The sequence below is a fragment of the Triticum urartu genome, chromosome 6 (assembly GCF_003073215.2).
Source record: "Triticum urartu cultivar G1812 chromosome 6, Tu2.1, whole genome shotgun sequence".
NCBI lineage: Eukaryota > Viridiplantae > Streptophyta > Magnoliopsida > Poales > Poaceae > Triticum > Triticum urartu.
This window is the reverse complement of record NC_053027.1, coordinates 571,301,456-571,320,466: the sequence shown is the minus strand read 5'-3', so window position 1 is coordinate 571,320,466 and position 19,011 is coordinate 571,301,456. Positions and strand designations below refer to the sequence as shown.

Below are 19,011 nucleotides of genomic sequence, written 5' to 3'. Positions count from 1 at the left end.
TGTATTGTAGCCAATTAGTTAGGGACAATTCCGCAGCACCTACAACCACTACTTCATAGCTGCTTCCTTTTACTTTATTGCAACTTTATATTACAACTAACTTTTATCTAGTAATACTCAATAATCTTGCTCTTCACCACTTTATACCTACAAACTATCTTTAGTCTGAGAGTCTATGTAAAGAAAACATTAGTGTACATAGGGGTGTATTGGTGGGCAGATAGAGCATGAGAGAAATATATTCCCACCTTTCGCTCCCTTGTGATATCGACACTTCATACTTCCTCCTCCGTATTGAAAAATGGTACAACAATTCCTTGCATTTGGGGATTATCAGGTTTTTTGATGGCAACACTGTTGGGGAATATGCCGCTAGGGTGAACATTCTCGGGTGCATTTATTTGCTTTACAAATAAATAGATTTATGGTTTTTCATATGTTTTCTACCTTTCACTATATGTAGGAAACGTAAATAAAGTTGTTCTACTTACTAAGAAAAGAGTTGAGGAACCTCCTAAAATCCTCGCCACTGAAGAAGCTAATACCTGGATTATCTTCCATCCATTTGTGCGTGTGCTAATATCCAACCTGGCTTAGTATGGGAAAATACATAGGGAAAGCATGATTTTGTTTCCGAAACACCGTTCTTCTCAGAAAGGGAAACACTTGAAGGGTATGCTAAAAGAATTGAATGGCTTGGTTGGTGATTTGTGTGAAATCTATATATCAAATAGCTTGTTGCTCTAGGAAAGGTTGTAAACACTTTCTATTCCAGTGTGAGTATTATGTCAATGATACACTAGCTTCTTATGTTAAGTATGAGTATAATTTTTATGAGATAGAGAAAGTTGAACATTTTTCTTCACTTTAAGGCCACATATGAAATTGCTTCTGTGGTTGATAAAGTTGAAACAAATGATGTTGCTTGTGCTATTAAATCTTTGAAATATAAGATCCTTGGACATTGTTTAATTTTTTAGATACTATTCATGAATTATTGAACAAAGTGAGAGAGTCGCCGGTGCCGGAGAAGAGGCTTATGTTTGGTAGGAACAACAAGTGAGGTTATGGAACAGGAAACTACTAAAAAGAAATGCTCATTAGATGAGAAAGAAGACGAGGAGAGTGATGAACAAAATGGGGAGAGTGGATTAGCTACCCGTGTCAATCTTCTAATAAGACTAACTCTTTACCTCAATCTATTGTTGGTTATCCTGTATGCTTAGATAAAAAGTCCCTTGTTGATGACTTTGATACTTACTATAATGAAGGCCATTATGACCATATAGAAGAATTATATGGACAGGAATTTACTATTGTTATATATGCCAAAAATACAATAGCTAATCTTGCATCCACAATTGATGGTCTTATCTTGTTTCTTATATTGGTGGTTTGCGATTCGTTTGTGCTCATGATGATGCTAATAAAAATTATAGTTTTAACTTTGTCGCTACTGCTTGTAATTATTATGAGACATGACACTTATTTCCTCCCTCTCTATGTTCCAAATACACTAAAATTGCAAGAAACCGCTTATATCATGCATTGGTAATTACTTTGTGTTAATGAATTGTTCTTTCATGACATGGAAATGCCTCGGAAGAGGGGTACACTTTGATATTACATGCTCTATGTTACCATGTGCTCTGTAATTAGAGCCAAATATTTGTTAAATAAATTTGGCTTTGATATACTTTGGTATCTTGGTGAAATGATTACATGAGAAAAGCCTAGTAATATGTCTTTAAATAAAGCATCGCTTGTGAGTCGATCTAGCTATTTGTTGCGAGCTAGGACTATTCATAGTGGAGTTTGTTCTATTGTGTAGACGAGATGGCGTGATTCAGTGTCTTATGATGATCCCTACTTCCAGGAGGAATATCACTGCGATGAAGATGAGGACATTGCCATGATCATGTTGAGTGACATGGAGAAGAACAAGCAGCTGAAACAACCGTTCCGTTGTCGTCCATGAGGTGACTCGTAGGAGGAGGCTAGATAGCCCTAATAGACTAATGCACATTAGGGTTTATGAACAATTTTGTGCTGAATTTCAGGTTATGGATTGAAGAAATATGTAACAAAGTACTAGTACCATTTGTGTGGGATTTATTTGTCATCAATTTCATATTATTCAGAACATTGCATATGCAAAAAATACATATGGTGAAAATAGAACCTGGAATTTAGGTACCCAATTTTTATATACGATGTAAAAGCGTGATTGTTTTTGGTTACCATAGCCAAAATATTGGTCTACCCTTGAAGATGATCTAAGCTTGTTCCACGACCACCAAAGGCACCACCATTGACGGCAAGTACCATACCGATTGTGACTAAACTACTCTAACTCAAGTCAGTTGACTTAGCAGTCACTAACATGTGGGCCCTTTCACAAGCTGGCCACACGTCAGTGACCGAAAGTCATCACATTACTTAAGTCAGATCATGCGAAATTACAACTTTGTCCAAAGTCAAATTTGTCAAAAAAAAAAACATCGATTCCCGCTGCCACCGCCACCGCCTCCTACCCGGCTACTTTTCGGTTGCTCGTCGATCAACGGCTTATCCAAAACCCTTTCCCTTTCTTACTTTCCTGGATCTCACATCGGGAGTACTGTTCCAACCAGCTTAGTTAATGGCGCACACATCATCATCCACAGCAAAGCTGCGGTCCGGTGTGCCCGATTTGCCTCCATCCACGCGCAGAAATTCTTGGACCTCCACTGCCTGGCCGCTAGCTAGCTAGCCAGGCAGTACCATGTCACATGGAGCAGTTAAGCTAAGCCAGTAGTAGTGCATTTGTTACGGAGCGCGTGCGTGTGTGGACAGCAGCGACAGCACAGTGGGTGTTGGATCTCCTCCACTGCCCGCGAATCTACGCCCACAGCCCACAGCCATGAGTTGCTGGCCTCCATCGCCCACAAGCGATTGACATGGTCGTACTTCTTCTTCTTCTTCTTCCCTGCAAATCAACCGGCACCCAATTTTTCTCATCTCCTAGCTAGCCACCTACCTCTGGGTGTGTGTGTCTGCATGGATAAATCATAAATGGATTGCTGGATTCGATGCTGTGGATGAGCTTCCCCTCCCTCTATCCGATCCGTCAGGCCACCGCTCCCCTAGCTTCCTCCTATCCACCGTCTCCTCCTACCTCACCTCAGCTAGCTAGCTCCACTAGAAACTAGTAGTGTCAATTGCTATTTCAGCTGGGCGACTCTCCCAATCTCGATCCATTCCATCTGATCCTTGCCCGGTCGATCGATCGCGGGACGAAGAACAGCACGCAGATCATTCTGCACGTTGATGCGTGCAAACTGTCTGATTGCTGAAGATAAAGATGAAGAGCAGCAGTAATCTCGAGGCCTTCCTCCAGGCCGCCACGCCCCTGCTACCATGGCGCTCCAGCACCATGGTACGTGATCGATCCATCTATCCTTAGTTCCTTACAAACCGGCCATGGCAGGTCCTCTGCTTTTACCAGCAAAACGGCTCTGTTTTGCTCTGTTCTGAGCGGTTTCACTCTTGTCTCTGCTCGGCAGGAACGGTTCCAGGGCGCGCCCAGCAGCGTGTGGCTACAGCCGGACGGCAAGAGCAAGGACGCGGTGGAGTACTTCGCCCTGTCCGACCTGTGGGAGCACTACGCCGAGAGCAGCGCCTACGGCCTCGCCGTGCCCGTGCGGGACGCCGGTGACCGCGCCGTGGTCACCACCCAGCACTTCGTCCCCTACCTCTCCGCCGTCCAGCTCTACACCGCCACAAAGCCCACCACTCACACACTCGGCGCCACCTCCAGGTAGTCAATTGATCGGCCGGTGACCGGAACAGCCACCGGTGCATTTCGATCGATCCATCAATAGTTCTTGCTTGGGGAAACAACCATTGATTTATTTCTTGGTGACCAGGAGCACGGGGAGCGAGACAGATTCGTGGAGCGACGACAGCGTAGGCGACAGGTTCGCCGGCTCAGGGTCCTCCTCCTGGGACGCCGCGTCTGACGAAGACGATTCTTCCTCCACCTACGACGGCAACGGCTCCACCGGCGTCTCAGCGAAGCAGAGCGGCTACCTGAATTTCCAGTACAGGGAGTGGGACTCGCCCTATGAGAGGGTGCCGCTGGCTCACAAGGTTCATTCACGGCCATCTTTGCTCGCCGGGTGCCGGAGTTGGTCGGTGATTCTGATTTTTAAACGATGCTGAGCAGGTGGCGGAGCTGGCTCAGGATTACCCATGCCTGACGTCGCTCAGCAGCGCGGAGCTCTCGCCGTCCAGTTGGATGTCCGTGGCATGGTACTTAATTTCTGAGATCACTCCACTGTTCTCTACTTATTTGCTGGTCGGTCGAGACTTCATTTTGTTAGCATTATCTTGCTGAGGCATGAATGGTGCGGTTTAACAAATCAACATTGACTTATCTATGGTCATTAGGTACCCAATATATCACATCCCTGCTCATGTCAACGTGAAGGGTACCTCTGCCTGCTTCCTCACCTACCATTCCATCTCATCGGTCTTTCAAGGTACATATTTACCATCTGCCACGTACATTGGTTGTGAAGAACAACCAATTTCTTCCACCATGGCAATGTAGTAGGAAGCAGGTAATTTGCAGTCATTGATGATGCTAACAAGCGCCGTTGTTTCTTCTCCCGCAGACAACATACACAACGGACCGGAGCACGAGGATGGTGAGATCGCCGCGCTCTCGCCGTTCGGGCTGGCCACGTACCGGATGCAAGGGGATTTGTGGAGGAGGCCAGGGTCATCGGACCCCAGGAGGCTGTCTGAGCTCCATTGGGCGGCGTCCTCCTGGCTCAAGCAAGTCGGCGCGCACCATCCTGACTTCACCTTCTTCACGTCGTCTCACCGTCGATGACACGACACCTTGTTGATTCCGCGTGTGTTTCGGTGCATTGCATGGTGTGAAGATATGACACAAAGGATTGCTTGTAGGATTTGATAGAACAACACGAAATGGGTTTTTGTTCTTCCTCTTCTTTCTGAACTTGCAGGAAGATACAGTAACTTGTTGAACTGGTCTGTGTGGAATTGAGTGTCCAAGCGAATGGCCTCTGTTTTCTTCACTGACGAGCATGCATCATGGAGGTGCAGACATAACGTTCTCAAGAATTTGCAGTTCATGAAATGTGGCCTCAGGGGATATAGTTTGAGTGTAATCCACCTAGTTTTACATCTTGGATTCAATGTACTTCACTGCCTTACGACATTCTTCGTTATGCACCCTGCCTCCTATTTGGAGTACAAAGATGGAGGAGAAATACATGATCTTTCGCGATGCTGCTAGGAGAATTATTGTTTTGGATTCACCTTATTTTCAGTTGGATTTTGCATATGCAAATGTCATTACAAGATATCTATACTCTACCAATACAGAAAGCTTTTTTTTTGTGAACAAATGGGTAATTCCGGCCTCTGCATTATCATGATGCATAATATCATAATTTATTTAATTGCAAATATCTTACAAAAAAGTCTCAGTAGCAACAATTGAAAGAAATAAAAAGATAGGACCACAACCGGCCAGCAAAAGGATTACATGACTCAATACATAAATCTTTTTTTAACAAAGGGGTAATTCTATTAGTGACACGCAATCCAAACCAATTGTTGCACCCCAAGGCCATATGATCCGTGTAGATAAATTGAAAAAAACTGGAGAGTGATCTGTTGAAAACCTAGTCATCCCGACAATTCCGTATTGCGATAGTAAGGCAGAAACCCCCACTTGGATATGTTAAGCTAGTGGTGGTTACCAACCAAGCAGATCCCCAAAAAAATTTGCGATGCTTGTTGGCAATGCTAGGTTGGATGCTACACGAAACCGTGCGCCATATCAAAGCATTGAATGCACAGGAGATAAAAAAATGTTGCATTCCGTCGTCTTGATCACGAAGCAATATGTTCTGCGTCTGTGCAAATTTCTCTTTGCTAAATTATCCTTAATAAGAATTACCCCCATTTGAACAAACCACATGAATACTCTAATTTTAATTGGGACAATAATCTTGAAAATTTATTTTCTACAAAATATCGACGTAGGTGGGATACCTTTGAACTCAATCATCCGATTCAGATCGTTTCATAGACCAAATAGCAATTCTTGGATTTTTTTTGTTGTTCTCTCTTCTGTCTTTTTTCTCCATTTTTGGATCTATTCTCTTTTCTGAGATTTTTGGCTCTATGTTCAAAATTTCAATGCAATATTTCTAAAAATGATCCAATTTCTAAAACAATGTTCATGAATTTAAAAAATATCTTAATGATATGAATTTAAAAATGTTTGCAAATTCCAGAAATGGTCACGAATTTCAAAAAATGTTCACCACTTCAAATAAATATATTTGGATCACAAAAAAATTGTGAACTCGAAAACTATTTTCAAATTTTTAAAAATGTTCCAAATTTTAATAAATGTTCACATATGAAAAATGTTCCGATTTCAAAACAATTTCCTAAATTTGAAAAATGTTCACAAATTAACAAAAATGTTTGAAAATTAAAATATTCTAAAATTGAAAAAATGGTCATGAACTTTAATTTTTTTCTAAATTTCTAATAGTAAAAACCAAACAAATATAAATAAAGTGAAAATTTGAAAGAAAACAAACAGAAAAAAGTGAAAATGCAGTGCAGGGAAGGTCTTTCCCAAAGCCGGTGAAAGGAAGACACAACCTATCTCGTAAAATGGGTTGGCCAATACAACATTGTTGCCTCTAGAGGTGCCCATTTCGTCGTTATCCCTGTGGTACGTGGGGAATATGATTCCCCGAGGAAGATTGTGAGGTTGAACAGATTGGCAGACCCACTGATAGAGATTTAAGATATTCTCCGGTCCACCCCGATACTGCTTTCACCCTCATTAGCACATCTGGCTGGAGATCAGTTTATATCAGGCAGTGAGCGATATGGTACTATCTTTCGCCTCATGATTTCTCCGATACCACCTATCCAAATAAATCCATTAGAACCGCTAAATCATCTTTTTGAGGTGCTATATCCAATGTACTGGTCTGATAATTTTTAGACACATTGATATTATAGCTAAATAAAAATGTAGAGATTTGTCGACTGGATTTATCAATGAACGAGGAACCTATCATTGGAAGTTTCTAGATATTTTGAAATAAAATTTGAAGAAATAATTTGTAAAAATAACTTTCTAGATAGCTTGATAGACTTTTACAATCAGATTTCATTTTTTTAACAATTTTCTAAACCAGCACAAAAAGAAAAATAAGAAGGCATGAGGATCCACAAAAGAACAAGGTTAAAGCCATTGTAACCATAGCTACTGGAAATGTTGCTATTAGAAAATGTTGCTGACATGATATTAATGGGATATAGGGTATGAGTGATAAGATGGAGGCTAGAATTTGGCTAGTGCATCAAAGCAGATGGAAAACAAGGGTGGCGAATGGGCACAAGGGTCGTTGTCAGACACGCCTCCTCTTTGTCTGCGCCAACAACCGTCAGCTGCCATGACGCAAGCGAGGGTCGCCATCACACACTGCTGGTCTCCTGGTCTGCTGCTGATTGGGCGACGATCCCGAGGAGGATATATTCCCCAAGTATGGACACAACAAATATGGCACTTGGGGGTCAATTTCTTCACCATTTTCCTCGCTGTTTGTTCCTGCAACCATACCAGAGGACTCATGTGCACTGTTAGGAGGGTTAGTCAGCATTGAATCATCACAAGTATTCCCCCCTTGATCAAGGGCAGTGAGGTGAGATGGCAAGAGAAGAATTTCTTTGCGAAGCAATGCGCCGGCATTGGGATGAAGATCAGCGAAAGGAAACTTGGTTTCGTCAAAAACAACGTCACGGGAGATATAAACGTGCCCCGAAGACACATCTAGGCATTTTACACCTTTGTGTTGAGCGCTATACCTAAGAAACACACATTGCTTTGAGCGAAACATGAGTTTGCATTGATTATATGGACGAAGATTTGGCCAACATGCACACCCAAAGACGAAGAGACGTGTAGTCAGGTTTGGTATGGAGTAGCCTTTCTATTGGAGTTTCATTATTGATAACACGACTGGGAAGCATGTTAATGATGTGAACGGCAGTGAGAAAGGCTTCATCCTAGAATTTGAGAGGCATAGAGGCGCCAGCTAAGAGAGCTAAACAGACATCAACAATGTGCATGTGCTTGCGGTCGCCAGATTCTTTTTGTTGGTGAGCGTGGGGGCATGCCACATGATGAGAAATACCGAGAGTTTGAAAGAAAGAATTTAATTTATCATACTCTCTGCCCCAGTCTGATTGGACAGCAAGTATCTTGCTGTCAAACTTGCGTTCAACGAGTGCTTGGAAGTTTTTAAAGACTTGAAAAACATCGATCTTTTCTTAAGAAGATAAATCCAAGAGAATTTACTGTAGTCATCAATGAAGCTCACATAGTACATATGTCTACCAACTGAATTGGTGGCAGGACCCCAAACATCTGAAAAAATTAACTGCAACGGTTTGGTAGAAACACTACTAGAGATAGGATAGGGTAACTGATGACTCTTAGCTCGTTGACAGGAATCACAAATAGTTTCAATATTGTGCTCACCAACAAACGGGAGCTTATTCTTTCTAAGCAATTTTTCAACTAAAGAAAAAGAAGCATGTCCTAAATGATCATGCCATCGTGTGGGTGAAAGCTTGATAGCATCACAAGCTTGTTTACTTAGTCTCCTAAGCTCCGGAATCAACTGATAGAGCCCACGAACGCATCTACCTCGATAGAGAATTCTCTTCGTCACCTGATCCTTGATCAAAAAGAAATAAGGGTGAAATTCAAGGAAGACATTATTATCAAGGGCAATTCGATGGACAGAGAGAAGACTTTTGTCGGCATTAGGAACATTCAGAATTTTTCTAAGATGGATTTTACGAGAGGGGGTACTAAAACTTGAATGACCAATGTGACGGATCTCCATACCTTCACCACTAGCTGTGTGGATTTGGTCCTTGCCGCGATATTTCTCCTTCATGGTCACCTTCTCGAGCTCGTTGGTGATGTGGTTGGTGGCGCCGATGTCGACGTACCAGTTGGTGTCGACGCCGTAGGAGCCATCCGCAGCCGCCGCCACCTTGTCATCATCTTGAGAGGAATCATCGTCCTCTTCGTAGCGGTACCAGCAATATTTTGCTGTGTGCCCCAACTTGCCACATATCTAGCAACGGGGGGCATCAGGTCGAGCGCGAGGGTTGCCACCACCGCGGCGAGTTCTGTTGTTGGCAGGAGCACACCCGCCATTACGGGAGTTGGAGCCGCCACCGCTGCCTCCTCCACTGGACCTCCCCCTCCCACGGGAGAAGCTGCCGCGCCGAGAGGAGCCACCCCGGCCACGAGAGGCCGAGTTCGTCGAGGACTTGAAGCCGCCACCGCTGGAGCCGTCGAAGTGCACCATCCGCTGATCAAAGTTTGACAGCATGGCGAAGAGCTCGTCGATGGTGACGGGAGTGACGCGAGCATCCAGAGCAGAGATCAGAGGCTGGTAGTCAGCGTCGAGCCCGTGGATGATGTAGGAGATGAGCTCATCATCAAGGATCGCCTTGCCCGCCGCGGCCAGCTCGTCGGCGTAGCCACGCATGGTGGCGAAGTAGGAGGCGACAGAGAGGTTGCCCTTCTGCGCATTGATGAGAGAAGTGCGAATGTTGTTGATGCGACTCACCAATTGCGACGAGTACATGCCGGCGAGCGTCGTCCAGAGCGCGCCCGCGGTGGTGACCGTGGTCACCGTGAGGAGCACTTCCTTGGTGAGATTGCTCAGCAGGTAGCCAAGGACCTGCTGGTCGTCCCGGACCCAGATTGGGTGGAGAGGGTTGGGCGTTGAAGTCTCCTTGCCATCCTTGGTGGTGACGAGGAGCTTTGCCGGCTCCGGTTGGGTGCCGTCGATGTAGCCGAAGACCCCGGCGCCACGCAGTTGAGGTCTGATTTGCGTGCGCCATAGCATGTAGTTCGTGCGTGATAGCTTCTCGGTGACCTGGCCATTGAGACTAGGTTGGAAGGAAGCGCCGGAGGAGGAAGACATGGTGCGGCTTTGACACAGATGGTTTTGGTAGCTAGATGAGTTGAAGAAGAGGGGCTCTGATTACCATGTGCGAGCGGAAAACGTCTTGCTCTGTTGGGAGCGACGTGTTCATGTTATATAGTAGGGGAGCCAAAGCCCTAGATGGCGTACAACATGCGGTTACAAGAGATAAGACTTGAGAGAGAAGAAAGGAGAAGATGGTTACAAGAATATCTCATACAAACTACCTCCTAGTCTATATCTCTATCATATCCCGTGATACACATGGCCCGCATATGTATGATGTTTGACATCCCAATCAGTGGTCATCCTGCTTGAATGACAACAAATCTAAATGGAAAAGGTGGGATTGGTGAACATACTTTTGCCACTCGAAACCAGAAGAGTTGAAAATGTATGGCGCAAAAAGCCAGGATATAACCATGAACCAACTACTGATAGTCAACAGAATAAAGGACGATGACCCACCCTTCGTGTAGCCGTAAGCAATGTAGACAATAAGCAGGAGAGCAACCTCAAGCCTGCAATAATATATAGCCATTAGATTGATCACCAAGTAATGCTAGCAAGAACACAATAACTGGAATTGAAGATTCAAATGTGTTGCATTGAGTCAGAAGATCCCTGGATGGGGGTAGTGTTTTGGTGGTCGTATTTTTTTGCATCGGTCAAAATGCTTAAGCTTTGCCACTAAAAATTGACATTCGTAAAAAAACATTTTTAACATGCTGGAGCCAAAGATACTCCGAAGAGGCGAACGGCAAGAACGGCTCTGTTTTCCTCTGTTCTCAATAGTTTCAGTCTCTGCTTTGCTTGGCAGGAACGCTTCCAGGGCATGCCCAGCAGCGTGTGGCAACAGCCGGATGGCAAGAACAAGGACGCGGTGGAGTACTTCGCCCTGTCCGACCTGTGGGAGCACTGCGCCGAGAGCAGCGCCTACGGCCTCGCCGTACCCGTCCGGGACGCCGGTGACCGCGCCGTGGTCACCACCCAGCACTTCGTCCCCTACCTCTCCGCCGTCCAGCTCTACACCGCCACAAAGCCCACCTCTCACACCCTCGGCGCCACCTCCAGGTAACCCAAACGTACATCAGCCACCGGCACTCTCCAATCCATCCATCCACCATTGATTTGTTAGTGCTGTGCAGGAGCACGGGCATGTTAGGCGATCTCTCTCTCTCTATTACTCCATTGATTCAGATCCGAGCTACAATTCGAGAGGAGGGAGGGGAATTGGGGAAGGAAGTACAGATACACGCGCAAGCCTCGCGGCCAGCTAGCCGTTTGCCCCCCCCCCCCCCCCCCCCCCCCCCCCACCCCCCCCCCACACACACTACAACCTCTTTAAAGTAGTGAGTCCACTAGGCCCATTCCGGCCTAGCGAGCCGAGTGGGCAGACAAGGCTCCCTTCTGGGCCGGCCCGTCACTTGAATCAGCTTCTCGCGCTCATCTGATGCACTCCTGCTGGCCTGATTCGCTGACAATTCCCCCTTTCTTAGAAGCGGCTTCTCCCCAAGCCGGAGCCCTTGGAAACATTTGCTTCAACGTCTCCTTATCTTCCCAAGTGGCGAGTTCATCAGAAGAATCACTCTAACGAACCAAAACTTGAACCAAAGGAACTAGAACCACGTCTGATCACTCGCTGTTGCAAAATCTCAACAGCACCTGAAGATGAGCATTAGAAGAAGGCAGTTGTGGAAGTGCTTCGCAACCAGGAGCCAGGACCTTCTTCAACAGTGAAACATGGAAAACCGGGTGGACCTTACTAGAAGGAGGCAAGGCCAGCTCATAAGCCACTTCTCCCACACGAGCAATAATCTGGAAAGGCCCATAAAACTTAAAAGCCAACTTATGATTAGCACGTGGAGCAACATAAGACTGTAAATATGGTTGCAACTTGAGGAACACAAAATCCCCAATGTCAAACGAACGCTCAGTACGATGCTTATCTGCCTAAACTTTCATTCGCTGTTGTGCACGGGACAGATGCTACTGAACTGAATCGAGGACCACCTTGCGTTGATCAAGCCATTGTTTCAGATCTTTAGACTGAATTGTATCATCAACAAAAATACCAAAGTGACGAGGAGTATGCCCATAAACAACCTCAAAGGGTGTTTGCCCTGTAGCCGAATGCCAATTCGTATTATACCAAAACTCACACAAGGGTATCCATTGTGCCCAATGAGTGGGATGTGCACTGACAAAGCATTGAAGAAAGCATTCTACTTGCTGATTCACACGTTCAGTCTGGCCATCCGTCTATGGGTGTCTAGCAGAGCTCATGCGAAGCAAAGTGCCTGTCTTAGCAAACAACTCCTTCCAAAAAAGGCTAGTAAACACTCGGTCACGATCTGTACACAATGGACAGTGGCATGCCATGAAGACGATAAACTGCATTCAAAAATGCTTCAGCCATAGACACAACAGTGAAGGGGTGTTGCAAGGGAATGAAATGACCATACTTTGTCAACTTATCAATGACCACCAACAAACAATTATACCTGCCAGATGTGGGGAGACCTTCAACAAAATCCATAGACACCATTTCCCAGGGCAATGTTGGAATTGGCAAGGGTTGCAACAAACCAGGATATGGTATACGTTCGGGCTTAGCTTGCTGACAGATCAAACAATGTTGCACAAACTGTTTAATAAAACCTCGCATTCCTGCCCAACGAAACAACTGTCTCACACATTTATAGGTGACAGGAAAACCAGAGTGTCCACCAATTGCACTATCATGGAAAGCACTGACCAATTTATGATGCAACTGAGGTTTAGCACCCACCCAAATGCACTGATCAATGCGCAAAATACCAGCTCTCAAGGAAAACTTCTTATCAGATCGAGGATCAATTGCCAATCATTGCAATAATGCAGCAGAAAAGGGATCATCAACATAGCTCTGAATGATATCTTCCAACCACAATGGTTGAACAGAAGAGATATGATGAAGTTCAGAGAGTATTTCCTGTGTAGTGTGGGGCCTCCTAGATAAAGCATCAGCAGCTCTGTTCTCGACTCCTTTTTTATAGCAAATGGTGTAAGTCAGACCAAGCAATTTATTCAAAGCTTTTTGTTGCCAAACTGTATGCAAACGCTGGTCAGACAAACTGGCCAAACTCCTCTGATCTGTCTGAATAACAAATTCAGATAACTGCAAGTATGGTCGCCAATGATCTACAACAAGAAGTATAGCTAAATACTCTATTTCATAAACAGAGAGAGCCTGATTCCTGGGGCCCAAGGCCTTACTAACATAAGCTAAGGGGTGACCATCTTGCATAAGAACTGCTCCAATTCCCACATCGCAAGCATCTGTTTCCACAATAAACTTCTTTGAAAAATCAGGAAGTGCTAACACTGGTGCTGAAGCAAGAGCTTCTTTGAGGGCCACAAAGGACTGTAGTTCCACATCTGTCCAATGGAAGTACACCCCTTTTTGAGCAACAAGGTGAGGGGCCGACTAATAACTCCATAAAGCTTAATGAACTTCCTATAATATCCAGCCAAGCCCAAAAATCCCCTTACCTCTTTGACAGACACAGGAACTGGCCAATCTTGAATAGCAGAGATCTTAGCAGGGTCAGTGGACACACCTTCACCACTGATAATGTGACCTAAATATCCAATTTCTTGCTGAGCAAAAGCACACTTGGATAATCTGACTTGCCATTGATGCTTAAGTAACAACTGAAGTACTTCTGCCAAATGTTGCAAATGAAGTGCATAAGTAGCACTAAAAACTAGAATATCATCAAAGAAGACCACTGCACATTTCCTCAACACAGGGGACAAATCACTATTCATAGCAAACTGAAAAGTGTTAGGCCCCCCAGTCAGCCCTTGTGACATAACCAAAAACTCAAAATGCCCATTATGAGTTTGAAATGCAGTCTTATACTCCTCTCCAGGGGCAAGCCTTATCTGATGATAACCTAATCTTAAATCCATTTTTTGAAAACCATGAAGAACCAGCTAACTCATCCAAAAGCTCATCAATCACTGGAATTGGATATTTGCATTTAGCAGTAATAGCATTAAGATGCCTATAATCAAAAACAGGCCTCCAAGAATGGTCCTTCTTTCGTACCAACAACATTGGGGAAGAAAAAGGGCTGTTACTAGGTCTAATCACACCAGAATCCAACATTTCTTTCACTTGCTTCTCCAATTCATCCTTCAAAGCAGGAGCAACTCTATATGGTCTGATGGCAACGGGACCAGCTCCAGGAATGAGATGAATTGTATGATCATACTTCCTTCTAGGTGGTAAACCGGTAGGGGCTGCAAAAACTGGAGCAAATTTCTCAATAAGCTCTTGAATTTCCTGAGGTAATTCAGACAGAACCATTTCTTCAGTTACTAGCAAAGCTGGCATTTCCATTATTGCACACAACTGAGGGCTAGCATCTGCACCAAGCAATGTAACTAGAGCATGGTCTTTCTGGAAGGAAATCCAATGTTCAGCCCAATCCACTTGCATTGGGCTATGAGCAACAAGCCAATCCATGCCCAATATGCCATCATAAGTCCCCAAGGGAAAAACCTTAAACTAACTAGTGAAATTATAACCAGCACAAGACCACTGCCCTGTTTTTAACTGATGAGAGCAAGGAATAAGTTTACCATCAGCCACTCTGACCATGGAGACTAGCATGTCAGAAACACCTGATAAGGAAGCAGCTACAACTGCATCAATAAAAGTATGACTACTACCAGAATCCACTAAAAAATACAGTGTGCGTCCTTGCAACTGAATTCTGAGCTTCATAGTGGACACAGCAGGAACAGTAGGATCACCTATAGCAGCTGCAGATAATGTCATAGCATTAACTTCATTAACCATGTCTTCCTCTGAATTACTGAATTCATCAGGCCAACACTGTACACATTCCAACATCTCTTGAACCACATGTAACTGAATTTCCTGCTTACATTTATGATCTCGAGCCCAACGCTCACCACAGACAAAACACAATCCCTTAGACCTTCTGAATGCACGCAAAGCTGACAATCTGTCATCAGTTGCGGGCGATTTCACAGTGTCAGTTACCTTCTTCTTCTCCAAAACCTTACTTGAGCCTAAGCGACTCGTTCCAATCAACCCTGACGATGTTGAGCGAGAAACAAATGGTATGGGATGTGTCGATGAACTGGTTAATTCATCTGATAACAAAGCCAAAGCATATGCAGAGTCCAAATCAAGCGGGTGCTGAATGCCAACCAACATGCGCACTGCAGGTGTCAACCCTTCCATGAAACGAGTCACATAATGCACTGTATTGGGGTGATCCTCATAAGCAGTTAACTGATCAAACAGTTCTGAAAATCGCTCAACATACTCTTCAACAGTGCTAGTCTGACGGATAGAAAATAACTGACACAACAAATTTTGGTGCTTATTACGGCCAAAACGGGACATCAACAAACTACAAAACTCTGACCAAGATGCATTAGGTGCTCTACGCTGAACAGATTCCAACCAACGAGCGGCAGACCCATCAAACAAAGATGAAGCAAAAGAGACCCACTGATTCTGCGGTGTGTTCCAGAAACGGAAATAATCCTCACATCTAGTCTGCCATAACTTCGGATTGGACCCATCAAACCTAGGTAACTCAATCCGAGGGCCAAATCCAAGTGCCTCAACAGGGAACTGACGGAAATTCTCCTGAGGTGTACTGACGTGCCTAGGAGAATTGTGCTCTGAATGCATACCTCGAACCTGAGGGGGAACATACTTGGGAGCCGATCCATCAAACCCAGCCGTGGTACCTTGCACCGGCTGCTTGCTAGCACACGGATCTCGCGGTGACGGAGGCGGTGTGGCCCCAATTTCTCCGCGGATCTCGTCGAGGTCGATGCTGAGGGCGAGCTTGACGTCGTCGATCTGCCCCGAAAGCCGATCCAACTTGGTGTCGAGCTTGGCAAGCGCGGTCACCGTCGCCTCGTTCCGCTCGGAGGAGCTCTTGGCGAGGGCGGCGTCGAAATCCGCCCGCAATAGCTCGTACAGCGCCTTCGTCTCCGATGGAATTCGATCCATAACTTCAGCGCGGCGGCGGTCGGCGAAGCGAGTGTGGTGGGGGTGGCGAGGGAATTCCAGGATGGAAGGCTCTGATACCAGATTGTTAGGCGATCTCTCTCTCTATTACTCCATTGATTCAGATCCGAGCTACAATTCGAGAAGAGGGAGGGGAATTGGGGAAGGAAGTACAGATACACACGCAAGCCTCGCGGCCAGCTAGCCGTTTGCCAATTCCCTATCTCTCTACACACACACTACAACCTCTTTAAGTAGTGAGTCCACTAGGCCCATTCCGGCCCAGCGAGTCGAACGGGCAGACGAGGCTCCCTTCTGGGCCGGCCCGTCACTTGAATCAGCTTCTCGCGCTCATCTGATGCACTCCTGCTGGCCTGATCGCTGACAGGGCAGCAAGACGGATTCGTGGAGCGACGACAGCGTGGGCGACAGGTTCGCCGGCTCCGGGTCCTCCTCCTGGGACGCAGCGTCGGACGAAGACGATTCTTCCTCCACCTACGACGGCAACGGCTCCACCGGCGTCTCAGCGAAGCAGAGTGGGTACCTGAATTTTCAGTACAGGGAATGGGACTCGCCCTACGAGAGGGTGCCGCTGGCTCACAAGGTTCATCCATGGCCATCTATGCTCGCCGGTCTGCCGGAGTTGGCCGGTGATTCTGATTTTTAAACGATGCTGAGCAGGTGGCGGAGCTGGCTCAGGATTACCCATGCCTCATGTCACTTAGCAGCGCGGAGCTCTCGCCGTCCAGCTGGATGTCCGTGGCATGGTACTTAATTAACTAACCCACTTGGATTTCTGACATCACTCCACTGTTCTTTACTTATTTGCTGGTCCGTCAAGACATTATTTGTTAGGATTATCTTGCTGATGTATGATGAACTTTAATTAATCAACATTGACTTTTCCATGATCATTAGGTACCCAATCTATCACATCCCTGCTCATGTCAATCTGAAGGGTACCTCTGCCTGCTTTCTCACCTATCATTCCATCTCATCAGTCTTCCAAGGTAAATATTTACCACCTACTAGGTACATTGGTTGTGATGAACAACAAATTTACCATGTTAGTGTAATAGGAAGAAAGTAATTTTCAGTCATTGCTGATGATAACAAGGGCCGGTGTTTCTTCACCCGCAGACAACATACATAGCGGGCTGGTACACAATGAGGGTGAGATCGCGGCGCTCTCGCTGTTTGGGTTGGCAACCTACAGGATGCAAGGGGACCTGTGGAAGAGACCAGGGTCATCTGACCATAGGAGGCTGTCTGAGCTCCACTGGGCGGCGGCGTCCTGGTTGAAGCAAGTCGGTGCTCACCACCCCGACTTCACCTTCTTCACATCTTCTCACCGTCGATAGCACGGCACCCGGTCGATTCCTCATGTGTTTCGATGGCATTGCACCGGGCAATGTGAAGATATGACACCAAAAACTTCATGTAGGATTTGATAGGACAACACGCACTGGATTTTTCTTCTTTCTGAACTTGCAAGAAGATTCAGTAACTTGTTGCATCGACCTTGTGGATTAGATTAAGTGTCAGACAGCATGCTCTGTTTTTTCCTCATCGACGGGCATGTTATAGCTGCAAAACAACATTTTCATATAATTGCAGCTCGTGAAATGTGACCTCAATGCCTATAGTTTAACAATCCACCTGGTATTACCTTTTGGGCTTTGACTGTATTCACTGTCTTAACGACACTCAGCAACCCTGTACATATATAGCATGTAAGTACAGTTTTTATTCAGTCTGCCTGCTGTTTGGATCACAAAGATTGAGGAGCAATGCATCATCTTTGACGATATAGTCATGCGTTGTATTGGATTCAGTGTTATTTTCCGTTGGATTTCGCATATGCAAAGGTCATGACAAGATATCCATACCTCTGTACCGATACAGGAAGCACCACCTAGGTGGGAAGTGGGATACTTCTGACTTTTGATTTGTCATCCCATTGAGATCTCAAGCACCACTTAGTAGGCTTTCCCCTTCTCTTAGGAGGCGATGGCCAGCCGCCATACGCGATGATGCCATCCGATTGCCCTGGATTCCGGAAGACGACACGACACGATGTTGCCGACCCTGCCGGGGAACTGAGCCAGTTGGTTCTTCAGTGGGTTCTGTAAGAAAAATGATGCTCTTTGGGAAGACTTACCAAGAGACCATTAGTGGCATGGCAGAGCATGTGACACCATTCTACAGGTGTGGCCAGCCGGCAAGACCAAAATAAGTACTCCCTCCATTCCATAGTTCTTGTCGTGTTTTTAGTTCAAATTAATTATGGAATTTGAACTAAAACCATGACAAGAATTACGGAACGCAGGGAGTGGTTTCTTTGCAAACCAGTATAGAGGATTTAATACTCAAAATATTGTTCAAAAAATCAATTCATAACAGAAAATAACGTAGCTCCTTCTATTAGGCCAGATGAATTGCATATATCATCACAAAGCAGTTTGCAAGCAAATACACTGACGATTGTTTACATTGTTACAAGCACAATAACACTTACACAGAAATGTCTCAGCACAACAAAACACATAAACATATTATTAGAGTTTCTCAACAAAAACACAATTCTGATGGTAGTATATATGATCGAAATCTCCAGCTGATAATGCGGAAAAAATCACAGTTGGAAAGTATGGTACTGATATAGATAATATATCCTCTTTACTGCCTATATTCAGTCCCTCTTCAAGTTAGTGGTGTCGGCGGTTGTACCGATAGTTCCACTTTTCGACTATGGTAGTTTATTGTGGCCAAAGAAAATACAACTATTATGGGCCACAATTGAATTAGAACATTGGCCACGATAAATAATACTGACACTCCAAATGTCCAGACTATCCCATTTCTCCTGCAGAGGGGTGCTACCATGGCAATATTATTGCTTGCCAA

The 19,011-nt window shown here is 45.2% G+C and overlaps 1 protein-coding gene across 4 annotated transcripts; it reads left to right on the top strand.

Moving 5' to 3' along the window:
- Window positions 1–2,834: 2,834 nt before the first annotated feature.
- On the top strand, window positions 2,835–17,677 carry LOC125515600. Of its 4 annotated transcripts, none has more exons than XM_048681100.1 (6): window positions 2,835–3,418; window positions 3,546–3,799; window positions 3,909–4,131; window positions 4,208–4,293; window positions 17,023–17,114; window positions 17,222–17,677. In XM_048681100.1, exons 1-6 carry the CDS (start codon window positions 3,344–3,346, stop codon window positions 17,404–17,406), a joined length of 915 nt encoding a protein of 304 aa, XP_048537057.1. In that variant the 5' UTR covers window positions 2,835–3,343; the 3' UTR covers window positions 17,407–17,677. The 4 variants fall into 4 exon arrangements, with proteins under 4 accessions (XP_048537057.1, XP_048537058.1, XP_048537056.1 ...); XM_048681101.1 differs by lacking the exons at window positions 17,023–17,114; window positions 17,222–17,677 and adding exons at window positions 4,432–4,523; window positions 4,659–5,087 and having other exon boundaries at window positions 2,838–3,418; window positions 4,208–4,339; XM_048681099.1 differs by having other exon boundaries at window positions 2,840–3,418; window positions 17,245–17,677.
- The last annotated feature ends 1,334 nt before the right edge of the window (window positions 17,678–19,011 follow it).